Raw genomic sequence first — 12,117 nt, forward strand, 5'->3', positions numbered from 1 at the left:
AAATTGGAAAGCGATCAGTCTAGCAGCAGTGTAGGACTGGAGGCTGAACAGCCAGCATCATTAAATAGTAAAAATCTTAACCCTGAACAGTGAGAATTCATCACATCACTAAATGGAGCCCGAGTGAGCCATGGCATGCGTAGCAGTAGCAGTAATACTAATTAAAATGATATCAGCGAAAATCAATAGCTGACCATGAACATTTGTTTCCATATCCAGGACATTAAACGTCCCTTCGTTGTCAGTTGCTTGCCGATCATGGGCAGAGTTTGACTTCCATATTTGTGGGGTGCAGGGGCTCGCTTTGTCCCTCACATCAGGAATCGCGGGCTTATATAATTAATTAATCACCAAACATCTTAATTATAAACTCCTCAAAATAAATTAATAAAGGTATCCAGTTTGGAGAGGGCGTTGCTCTCCCGCAAACTGCGCCCGTAGTGACAACAAGAACAACAACAACAACACACACCACTCAAGACAATGCATTTACAAGCAGTGCTCCACTCTTAGCACGTTTAGTTTTTATCTGCACCTAGGAGCAGAGGTCGCAACTGGGTACCCGATACCCGTACCCTACCCGACTACCTGTACCTGGCCGGGTACGGGTAGCCATTTGCGACCCTGGTGCGGCCGGGTACGGGTAGACCGTGAGTCACTGGTGAGTAGCCGTTTGTCACTCATTTCGGGTAGGGTACGGGTAGGGAACGGGTACCCATACCCGGCCGGGTACGGGTACCCATTTGCGACCCTGGTGCGGCCGGGTACGGGTACGGGTAGACCGTGAGTCACTGGTGAGTCACCGTTTGTCACTCATTTCGGGTAGGGTACGGGTACGGGTAGGGAACGGGTACCCGTACCTGGCCATTTGCGACTCTGGTGCGGCTGGGTACGGGTAAGGAATCAAACCCCGTTTGCGACTTCTGCCTAGGAGGTGGCAACGCCAAGCACGGGTGGGGGGCGGGGGGGGGGCGGGGGGGGGGGCGGGAGAGCGGGGGGGCGGGGGGGTGGGAGAGCGGGGGGGGGGGAGAGCGGGGGGGGGGCAGGGACTTGGACGGGATCCTCACCTGGCCGTGCTCAGAGATGACGGGGAAGACCGCGCTGCACGGACGGTCTCGTATCAGCGCCGAGAGACCCGTGGGGTCGCGGCAGTGGCGGTACTTGTCCGACAGCATGGGCGAGCCTTCATCGACGCATCAACACACGCCGGCACGTTGTTTTCACGGTGCAACGACAACAATGACAACAACCGCAATTCGTCACGAAGTGGTGGTGATGTCACCACGGTGCTTGTGCCAGGCTATGTGCACTTTTGAGGCAATGTCACGGGACAGACTCAGCAGGTGCCATGGGTTGACTTACTGAGATGACTGGCCGATGCACCATCTGTGCCCCGTACTATACCAACTCGCTACGTTTTACCCGCCCGGCGCTCCGTCCACCCATTTCCCCCCTTAATTTTGTCCATCTTCCTTCGTCTTCCCTTCCCCATATAAACAAAAAAAACTCTATCCCCGCTCGCAGTGCCCTACGTGAGCGATGGGGCAATGAGACCAATCTTCACCCAATCCCCCTAAATCCAGGAACACCAAGTTTGGGGGACTTCGGGTCTACGGAATTTGTGTACCCCCTTGCCCCTTGTTCCGGATCACGCTTTCTATCGGGCTCTTGTGAAGTGAAGTAAACTAAAAAGAATGGTGTGCCACAGGGGAAAAGGAAAGGAAAGGTGCAGCCCTGGAATTGCCTGTTCGTTTGCTCACGCGAGTTCTGGCAGAAAGAGCCTCCACTAGTGTGAGCTCACCCTCGATATCAGTGGTTCTTAACATTTACTGCAGCCTTGCACCCCTTTGGTTCTCAATGATAATTTAAAAAAAGTTAACAAATACATAGGTTTGATGAAACAAACGTATGGGTCCGTGCTTACTCTTTGGTTCTTTCGGTAAAGTCAGGTAGAAAGAAAATAAATTAAATAAGAGAGTGCGACGTTTCGATTGCAACACAGGCAATCGTCATCAGGTAGAACTAAATTTGAGAGAGAGACAAAACACAGACACGGAGACGCACAGACAGACACACAAGCAGAGAGAGACGTCTCTGTATGTCTCCCTGATCTCTGCACCAGATTGGGTTGAATGATGACGTCACCCTGCTGCTCTATTTAAGGCTGGGAGAGCACGTGGAGAGCTTCACTATTCTGGCAAATTTGCCCGACGATGCTGGATGTAACTACCAGCGAAACGTCGTACTCAAAAATTGTAAATGTTGTGGATTCACTCTTTCAACACACCGGTGGGGTAAAGCAGTGAACTATTTGTCTTTTGTCAACGTGACACTTTTTTTACTCATTGGCCGTGTCGGGTGGTGGAGGGTTACGACACATTTATAAATAACACGATCTAACCCAAAAACCTTTATTATGAATAATATTGGTCGCGAAAGCCTACGTGTTAAACTATTTCAATTTTACCAGGTAAGGCCCACTGAGCTGCATAGCTCGGTTTCAAAAGCGTGTGGAGGCTTATCGTGCGAAAATTTATAGCAGCCGAATACACTCAAAGCATGTTTGTAAATGTGGAAGGAAAAAAAACGGAGGATCCGGAGAAAACGCCGCGCGACCACGATGAGAACACGACACCGAACCCACGACATCCTGTATACCAGTCGAGGTAGTTAACTCTAGATTTGAAGCTTTCGTGACTGCAAGGATTCATATGCTTAGGTTTTTTCGGTAAAGTCACGTAGGTAAAAAAATCAAAATTAATAAAAGTAAAATAAAAAATAAAATAAAAATCACGACGTTTCGGAAGCTTGTGTTGCCTCCGAAACGTCGTGAGGTAGTTAACATCTCGCCACCGTGTAGCCCCAAGATGATACCACTGCGGGTGTGAAGCGTGGACTCGTCACCTCTGGCGCTGCACGGAGCGGAGCTGATGATGTGTGCGGACACGGAGTGGGCTGAGCTCAAACTTGAAGATGAGGAGCTTGGCTGCTGTAGAGGAAGAAACCAACAAAGCCAACGGATGTGCTGCGTTAGTGACTGTAGGAGCAGCCGTAGTTAGTAAGTCATCGTTACACTGAGTATTTGGCTACTATCAAATGTCCACATGATGGTAAAGCCACTTCGTTGAGCTATAATTTGTGGCCCAGGCCGCTTCTGAAAAAGAACGATATAGCTCAGTGGGCCCTATCTGGTAAAATTAAAAAAAGTTGAGTTTTTAGTTCAACTATAATCATCTCGTGTCAGAACTGATAGTTGCATCATAATGTCGTCCTAACTCTCCCTTTAGCTTGCGACATTCTGTCCCTTTATTTGTTGTTCTGTGGCATCGCCGGGCTGTGAGCGAAGGCGATGAAGTGTGGAGGCCTTTATCCAGCAGTGGACATTGGCAGAAGATGATGATGATGACACGTGCGGATGTGCAAGCAGTTTTTTTTACGTGTCCATAATTTCTGCGACTTTTCAATATTCCGGTGTTAGCTTATTTTGATGAATGCTATAATGCGAAATCTCTTCAAGTCTCATAGCAAAGTAAAAAAATCACAACCTTGGGCAGCATGAGTATCAATTTTTTAAAAGTACATTTTGTACTTGCGGCATTAACATTCTTATCACATAAAAGCTATCGCTAAGGCACCATGCTTGTGCGTTGTACGCTTTAAAGAGCATTTCTTTAGAGTCCAGTTAATATGATGCATAAGTAGGCATATTGCCAAACGGCAGAAAAGAAATATGGAGTGTGGAATATCAGTCATCATTCCTTAAAAATATAAAAACTTCAATCATTAATCACGACTAATCACGACAATTACCCTGGGTAGAAACACAACCTGAACCGAGGAACAATCCGCTCGTACGACCGAGCGGCAGACATTATGGTGAGCATAATGCAGACACGTGTTTCAGCACAGCCGTTCTGATAACGAGGATTCAAAACAAGCAAGAAGAATCATGCATACGCATGGATTTTGAAACGTTTCTCGACACGCGTTTGTCCGCAGAAGTATCTATTTCCAGTACGGGAGATTACAAGTATCTGTCCTCGCAATTGCATTTGCAAAGTTGCTAATAAATATATTATCTGGCGCTGATTCACGAGCGCGGGTTTTGGGCAATGCTTTGATAAATTTGGCTGCTTTTCTATTGAGTAAGTCCCTGATATCAACACAGTTGAGGCTAAATGTCGTTCCGATTGGGACATCTTTGTAAGAAAGAACACAGAGGCACAACATACGGGGAAGGTTATAATAATAGGGGGTTTCCCCTTTTTTCTGGCAACAAAACTGAAACCTTTTTACAAGGATTCATGTCTGCATTAACCACAATACTTGCAGTCAAAATGCAAACAAAAAACATACTATGATAATATATGCATTGTCCTTGAAACTGATTGGTCCACACCAAGGGACGGCTTTCTTTTGAGCCTCGACCCAATTGGTGCTCGACCAGAGGACGCCAAAAGGCGTACAGCTCAAAGACAATGCACTATCACAGTAATGAGGGCTTAGGGTGAGCATCGTGGCATACTAATAATATGCCACGATCAGTTTCAAGGACAATGCATATTTTACACTGGTCAACAAAAAAAAAAATTCTGGCCTGGACTTTTGCAGCTGTTTTAGACTAATTTCAGGGTGCTGATTCCAAATCTGATCTCAGATTTGCTCTATCACATCTCATTTTTATGCTATCGGCATACCCCATTTTCATTGATTTTACCAGAAATTAACTCTGTCACTTGCAAGTTGTTGCGAGTCAGTGACTGCTTTAGTGTTAAAATATGGTGCTGTATTTTTAGGATGGTGTGTTTATAATAGCATTTTATGTAGATATCCACATATATTTAATATTTTTCTTCTGCAGTTTTTATTGAAAATGCAATATTTGATATCTCAAAAACCTGATGTGATAGATACAAACTGATGCCATATTTGGAATCAGCACCCCAAAATTACCTTAAAACCGTTGGAATAACTTATGCCAGACAAAGTGTTTTGACCAGTGTTATCATATGATGCTTTTTGTTTGCATTTTGACTGCAAGTATTGTGGTTAATGCAGACATGAATCCTCGTAAAAAGGTTTCAGTTTTGTTGCCAGAAAAAAGGTGAAAAACCCTATTATCATATTTTGGTACTGGCAAATGAGGTCTAATGATGATGATACGGGGAAGGGTTCTCTTTATTCACACGTAGTGCTCCAAATCTCGGCCACCGTCTTGTTCTCCTCCCCCTCTCTTCCTCCCCCTGCTCCTCCTCCAACCTTCCCTGGCCCCTCCTCTCAACTAATCCCTCCTTGCCTCCTCTCCTCCCTCTGACATGTTCCCACCCCATTTCCATGGATGTGAGAGCTCTGCTGTGTTTTGCTATTCTTCTAAGGGTGCTTATAACACCCTCGCAGCTTGATGAGAGTAATTGGGAACCCCCCAACAGACAAACAGGCAGGCAGACGAATTAATGGGTATACTGTCAGACATGATGCATTATCGTTTTCAATCTTAGTTGAAACATTAAAACACACACATTTAGGTGCATCAGCTTATGGGCCCTTTGGACCAACACAAACGATGGTGATGAAATTTAGAAAGTAAAAACCGGCGGTGCAATTTGTCTGCTTCAACAAACGCAGTTGGAAAAGTAAGTTCAAAGGGTCCCATAGGCTGACGGACTTGTAATCTTTGGTGGTCAGTTATCGTGACACCACGGAACGGACAGAACGGACGCATTGACGCTTGCAACCTTGGCTTGTGACGTGCGTCAACATAGTGACATCGACAAATAACGAGGGACGTGGCGGTGACCGCGTTCGTTGGTGCGCTACTGTACGTACCAGGCTGTCGGAGAGGGCTGCCATGTTCCCAGTCTCGGCAGAAGCCTGGGACGACAGTGAAGATGATGAAACGCGATTCGATCCTGGAAGGCTGAGCGAGCTGCAAGGTGCAAAAAACACAGCCTCCTGTAAGGACGATGACCGGAAACGAGCCGCCGAGGACTGAGTTTCAAGCGCGGAATCGCTGACCCATACTGACCTTTGTCGGTTGAAGATCTTCATGCTGTTTGGGGAAAACACATTGGGTTGGCCCAAGCTTGCGGCAAACGCCGGACTGATTCTGCCCATGGACATTAAGTCCTGAATGTGGAAAACAAAAGAGAAAAGAAGTAATTCAGTAAGTGCTGTAAATGCGTGGAGATTTCTTTTCATTTTAACACCCAATGTTAATTGGAGGCATGTCGCGACGCATCGGGTCGCGATTAAACACGACCCGCTTGTGCTCATGGAGCTGTGTGCATGGTGACATGGCCGAGCGGTGGTGCGTTGGCCGCTTGTCGCAGAGGTTCGTGGTTCAAGCTCGAGGGCCGCCCTGGTTAACACTGCGGGTGTAATTTACCACGCATGAGAGCCGTCTTGTTCACACTGGACGTCACGAATCCGTGACGTTATTCCAAAAAAAGAAACGGTAAAGTTTGCTGGTGTCAAATTTACTACCTTTAAAAAATTCTGTACAAATGACTTAATTGGGTAATAAAATAAACAATGCAGCAACGTCGCCCGCGCCTGGCAGACGTGACTCGGACTGTGAAATATCGCTCCTTAGTGATATAGCCTTGCGCTATGAGAATGGCGCAAAAGACCAAATTATTGTCATTATACGGCTCGCTTAAACTTTCCAAAAGGTTGGGCCAAAGCTGCTGCCACCTGTACCCTCCGATATCCTCCTGCCCGTGCTGAGACTTGTTCGCGTGCTTGTTGAGTGGGGAAGTAGCGTGGCGTGGCGGTAAGTGGCACGCTTGAAATGTGTTCAAATGCTCCCACTAAATGGTGCACGTGGCGGGAAACTCCGGTGGTGGATAGAACGAACAAACCTGACTGGCCAGGCTGCTTCTCATCATCTGAAACTGCTCCAGGAGCTTGCGGTGTAGGGGCCGCATCTCCGGGTGTACAAATCGCTCGTGGACGCTGAGGCCAGCCCCAAGGATGTACACCTGGACGGAACAGCAATGGCTCGTCACGTGGACCGCGCGTGTGTGCTAGTGTGTGAATCGCGGAGATCAGAAATGTAGGGGTTAATTGCACCGGGCGACGAACCGAGCGACACAAGTTCGACTCCCACTCGTGGCCAACATTGGTGACGAATGTCTGAACCGGTCCTGGGACTCAACCCAAGCCGAATTAGCCTGAATGAAATAGCTAGAATGGAGTGTAAATATCGGCAGAGGAAAGACAAAGGTGGTCGGGCAAGGATGATTCTGGGAAAACTAGGGAAGGTGGTGACCCGATGTACAAGTGGTGGGTCTGCCAGTCACCTAACCGTACTTACCATAATTATCGTCTCAAACGATACAAACAAACTGTCCACCCATTTTTCTTTTGGCGAGCTTTCTTTTGTTCGCCACATATTTACTCTTGTTATGATAATTGTTTTTTTACCCTTCTATCTGGCAACAAAACTGACACCTTTTTTACAAGGAGTCATGTTTGCATAGACCACAATACCTGCAGTCATAATGCAAACAAAAAACATAACTCTGATAATGTATGCACTGTCCTTGAAGTTGATTGGTCCACACCCGAGACAGCTTTCCTTAGAGCCTAGTCTCACATAAGTTGGACCAGATGACGCCAAAAGGTGTCAGTTTTGTTGCCAGATAGAAAGGTAAAAAAACAATTATCATATTTTTTACTGGCAAATGAGGTTCCAATGGTGTAAATTTACTCTTGTTATCTATTGAGTCCCAGTGACAATGCTTGATTCAATGGAGTTGCCCGAAAAGAAAACTTTGGTTAGATTCTTGAGGCACCAGTTAAAATAAATTAAAATGCAATCTGAACAATGAATTGATTGATTCTTTTAAATTCCCATACCAATTGCTCGACACAACGGTGAGCCAAATGACTAATTTCCAATGCGTCTGAATACTTATCTTAGGAATGGATTTGGTGAGACAACGCTGCATATGAATTGCTGGCCACAGGAATCACACCACTCGTGAAAGAACATCACAGTAGGACATCTATGTAAGTAAGTTTCTTTCACACCATATGTCGCTAACCGTGCTACTCCGAGGTGCGGGGGAAGGACAAAAAACTAAACACAAAAAAGCAATTCTAAAGAAATGCGTTTTCGATGTAGATTTAAACGTGCACAGCTCCAGTCACTTCCTAATATCGGAAGGAAGAGCATTCCAGACGGCCGCAGAAGCGCATCTGAAAGAGCGCGATGCTGTGATCGTCTTTGTTTGATGGTCTTGGGATGGCCCCAAGACCCAATGAAATAATTATATCGTACATAATAGTGCACTTTTAATTGTTATCATAATTAAACTGTTGGTCATCTCAATAAAGTAAATTGCAGGACATTTTTCAGCTTTGGGATCTTAGGCCAATACCAGATCCATTGTGCGTTTTATTGGATCATGGGAGGAAGCACTGAGGCGAGCCCCAAGGATGTAAGTAGACAACCCCCGGAGGAATCCCATGCAGAACGGGGCGAGAACATACAAACCACACGCAGAAATGCATCCGAGTTGGGAATTAAACCTAGGTCCTTGTTGCTGCGAGGCAGGAGTGTTACCGCAGCGCCGCCCTCCCGCCCATGAGCAACAGCGATATCGTACCTGCTCAAGCATCACGTCCTTTAAGCGGCCAATCTTTTCCACGTCTTCTGGGTGGGTTGTCAAGTACTCTTTGTCGAAAAATGCCTTTCGGGTGACATAGAAAAAAAACAACCCACCTTTAATTAAACCGATTTCACTTAAGCCACGCATCACCCGTGACTCAAGATAATAACAATTACAGCCGTCACCTCCATAGCGCAGACGCTCAGCGTCAGGGTTTTACAACAAGGGCAATCAGCACGGCGAGGTGCATTCCGTTGTCTATTTTCCTACGTTTTTTCAACACATTCCTGTGGAGGGAGCTGGTAGGAACGTTGGGTTGCTCGGTCAATGGCCAGGGTCAACGGCGGCGTGGTGTATTCCGCAAATATGCCCGACTGTGAGGGCGGGCACAAGCCGGCGTGAGTAGGTTAAACGTTTAAGGGCACCACGGGGTGACCAGCCCCTCCCCACCCAGCCCCACCCCACCCCTCCAACCCCCCACCCAGCCCCACCCTCCCCACCCAGCCCATCCCCACCCTCCCCTCCCCACCCAGCCCCTCCCCACCCTCCCCACCCAGCCACTCCCCACCCTCCCCTCTCCACCCAGCCCCACCCCTCCCATTGTTGGGATGCGCGACGGACGGACACAATAATCCCCTGTGGGCTGGTGTAACCAGGAGGTTCCTACCAGTATAATTTCTTATTTTGCTAAATAATTCTGTTCAGACTGTAAAGAGATGCTGCCCCGGGTATAAATGGTTAGCACGCTGTAAATTCGTTCTCCCAGCACAGCACTTGAAATGTCGGTCGCGTCTATTCAATCCGCCCCGACTCTGTTCGCCCGTCAGCATAAACGGGTAAACCCACAGCATTTACAATTCGAGTGCTTTGTGTCGCCAGTAATTACAAACTAACATCATCAGGCTGTTTGTAAATACTGACGAAACGTTGTGCTCGAATAGTAAATGTTGTGGGTTTACTCTCCAACACACCGGTGTGCTGAACTAGTAATGAATTGGCACGTTCTGTTAACGTGACAAACCTTACTAATTGGCTGTGTCGGGTGGCGGCGGGTTTAACGACACATTTATATTTATGCGTTCGAACCCCAAAAAACCCCTCTATTATGGATAATATTGGTCGCGAAAGCCTACGTGTTGAACTGAGTATAAACGGGTTCACCACGTTTAATCGACTGGCACCGCCACGTTTGGTGGGGGTCGGCGAGTATCTCGAGAGTTCAATCGAGGCCCTTTCGCCATCAGTAGCGTGTGCAAGCGATTGCACGGACACACCAGTTACATTTCACACCCGCAGGATTAACGAGAGCGGCCGCTGCGTCTATAACCGCGAAGCCGTGCAGCGAGCGGCGAACGAGCTACAACTGGGCCCAGCCGCCACCCATCCGATCCTACGACGTAATTTACGATGGGGTTAGGCCCCACTGGCGACGCTAAGACGCGGAGATCCGGACTGCGGCGCATCGCGGATGGTGCGCTGAAGGTGAATTGGGACCTCCTGGTATCGGGCGATGCCTCCGTTGACGGCCGCGTTGATGACGCCGTTGAGGCACATGCTCAGGGGGTTGAGGTTGTGTGGAGGCTGAGTGCGGTACTGCCCGATGAGCAGCCGCAGTTCCGTGTTCTTGTTCTCCACCGCCTCGATGGCGTTCTCCAGAGGGCTCATTTCCGCCTGCGATCGCCCGCGCAACGAATCATCAGCATAATTTTCATCATCGTCGTTGTCGTAGCCGTCACGTAACATTTGTACCGCACCTCCCATGCAGCACATCTCAAGGTTGTTGTCGTCCTCTATCCTACGCCTCTCTTTTCCACTGGTGCATCTGAGCCGAGCCAACTCAGGGCGCTCCCTTTTATACGAGTGGTTTTCCACTGGCTATTTGCATTACCGAGCGAGCACCCAAACCGTGATATCCTGGCTTAGCAATACAGCTGAACCTCGCTCGAGGCCAAGCAGGACCAGAGGCGGAGATTATGATACGTTCACTGTGTGAGATGTCAGTCAGTACACTGCAGGGACACAGCGTCACCGCAGCATCTACATGCGTCTCGACTCGTTGCTGTGTAATGTCAGCGGCATGGCTCAGCTTATGCAGTGGAAAAACCATCTGGCACCTCCTCACCTGCGCCAGGCTGGCCTGGCACTGTCGAAAGAGAGGTATTATTATGGAACCACAATAACACCACACCTCGTTTAAAACAAAACAAGGTACGACGGATTTAATAATTTTTAGACTCACCACTTCCCTCTTGTCAACTTCAAACCAACGGCATATTCCGGGCAGAGGCTGCTTGAGAATTAATGTGGTTCGTTCAACCCAGAGATTCTGTGATTATAAAAGAAAAAAATTACAATTATAGGACTTAATATCTGTTAGTTTCATATTTATGAAACAAGAATTAATCGTAGATTTCCAAAATATTATTCACAATACAGTGGGTTCAAATCAGATGAACCGATTGGAAGATATTCGGTGTTATTCAAATACCATGCAGATTTTACTAACATAGCTACAGTTGCTTTTTCTCCTGGAGTAAATCTACGTGAATAACATCTCACGGGATATTCATCTATTGGCCCGTAGGACCAGGCTCAAAGCCAGCCTCTACTGACGCTGACAGGCTGAGCGGTTTATTCAATCACAAGTGGAAATGGAGCACACACCCCGTGCGTCCGAATCCCCGTGAAACGGCACAATAATTTACGGCCATCATCATTGTCATTTTGTTTCCAGCGTAGCCCGGCCCACACACGGTGGGGCCGGTGTGGTCAGTTACGAGCCGTGGCCTCTCTTCACCTCCCTTGGCGAGGCGAAATGCCACCGCTGCCACTCCAGGGGAGACGATGTGAATAAGGCCCTCACCCGGGCAGCCACAGCAGATCCAATAAAACGAGCGGGTGACTCTCCGATCGAAGTCAGATTGATCGGCCTCCACCTCGGAGGCCTGGTCTCACAGCTGATTGATGGGCACTGTCAGCATTTATATATTTATCCACCCATCCACCGGCCTATTTATTTTTGACGGAATTTTTTATTTTTTTTTAGGATGCTCCCGGGCTCACAGACAAGAAAACGCTACTCATCTTGCCTTGAACTCATTTTCCTTGTCCTTGGTGCCTTTGTAGAGGGGCCGGTCGTAACGGAATTTGCAGATGTTGTTGACGCGGTAGAAGCTTTTGATTCTCTCCGGTATGCGTTCGTTGCGCAGCACTTCCGAGACGCCCGGCACCGGGGAGACGGCAAAAATCTGGATATCTGCACGGCGGTTTCGCGGGAGGGAGACGCAAACCAACGGCAACACGAGAGGCGTCATGAAGCCGGCAGGGCCAGCACGGTGAATGTTTACTAAAAGGCGCGGCGGCCCTGCAAGGCACCGCGCTGTGGCGAGATGTTCGCTACCTCGCCTGACATACAGGAGGTCGTGGGTTCGATCCCGACCCTGATGCCTGCTGTATATTTGGAGTTTGCGTGTCTCTCTCTCCCCATGGATTTTCCTCCGGG

The 12,117-nt window shown here is 48.0% G+C and overlaps 1 protein-coding gene across 7 annotated transcripts in view; it reads right to left on the minus strand.

Annotated features, from left to right (window-relative positions):
• DOCK3 (dedicator of cytokinesis 3) overlaps positions 1 to 12,117 on the minus strand; it is a 229,446-nt gene that overhangs the window by 11,797 nt on the left and 205,532 nt on the right. For all 7 annotated transcript variants that reach the window (XM_061573883.1, XM_061573882.1, XM_061573884.1 and 4 more), the window contains 9 exons: positions 11,705 to 11,871; positions 10,855 to 10,941; positions 10,110 to 10,286; positions 8,613 to 8,696; positions 6,861 to 6,980; positions 6,026 to 6,126; positions 5,827 to 5,926; positions 2,905 to 2,989; positions 1,068 to 1,183 (listed from right to left, as the gene is read on the minus strand). In XM_061573883.1, the coding sequence (XP_061429867.1) occupies positions 1,068 to 1,183; positions 2,905 to 2,989; positions 5,827 to 5,926; positions 6,026 to 6,126; positions 6,861 to 6,980; positions 8,613 to 8,696; positions 10,110 to 10,286; positions 10,855 to 10,941; positions 11,705 to 11,871 (1,037 nt within the window). The remainder of the gene's footprint in view (positions 1 to 1,067; positions 1,184 to 2,904; positions 2,990 to 5,826; positions 5,927 to 6,025; positions 6,127 to 6,860; positions 6,981 to 8,612; positions 8,697 to 10,109; positions 10,287 to 10,854; positions 10,942 to 11,704; positions 11,872 to 12,117) is intronic.

Source organism: Lethenteron reissneri, chromosome 54 (genome assembly GCF_015708825.2).
Source record: "Lethenteron reissneri isolate LAM-NWPU_2019-01 chromosome 54, ASM1570882v1, whole genome shotgun sequence".
Taxonomy (NCBI): Eukaryota; Metazoa; Chordata; class Hyperoartia; order Petromyzontiformes; family Petromyzontidae; genus Lethenteron; species Lethenteron reissneri.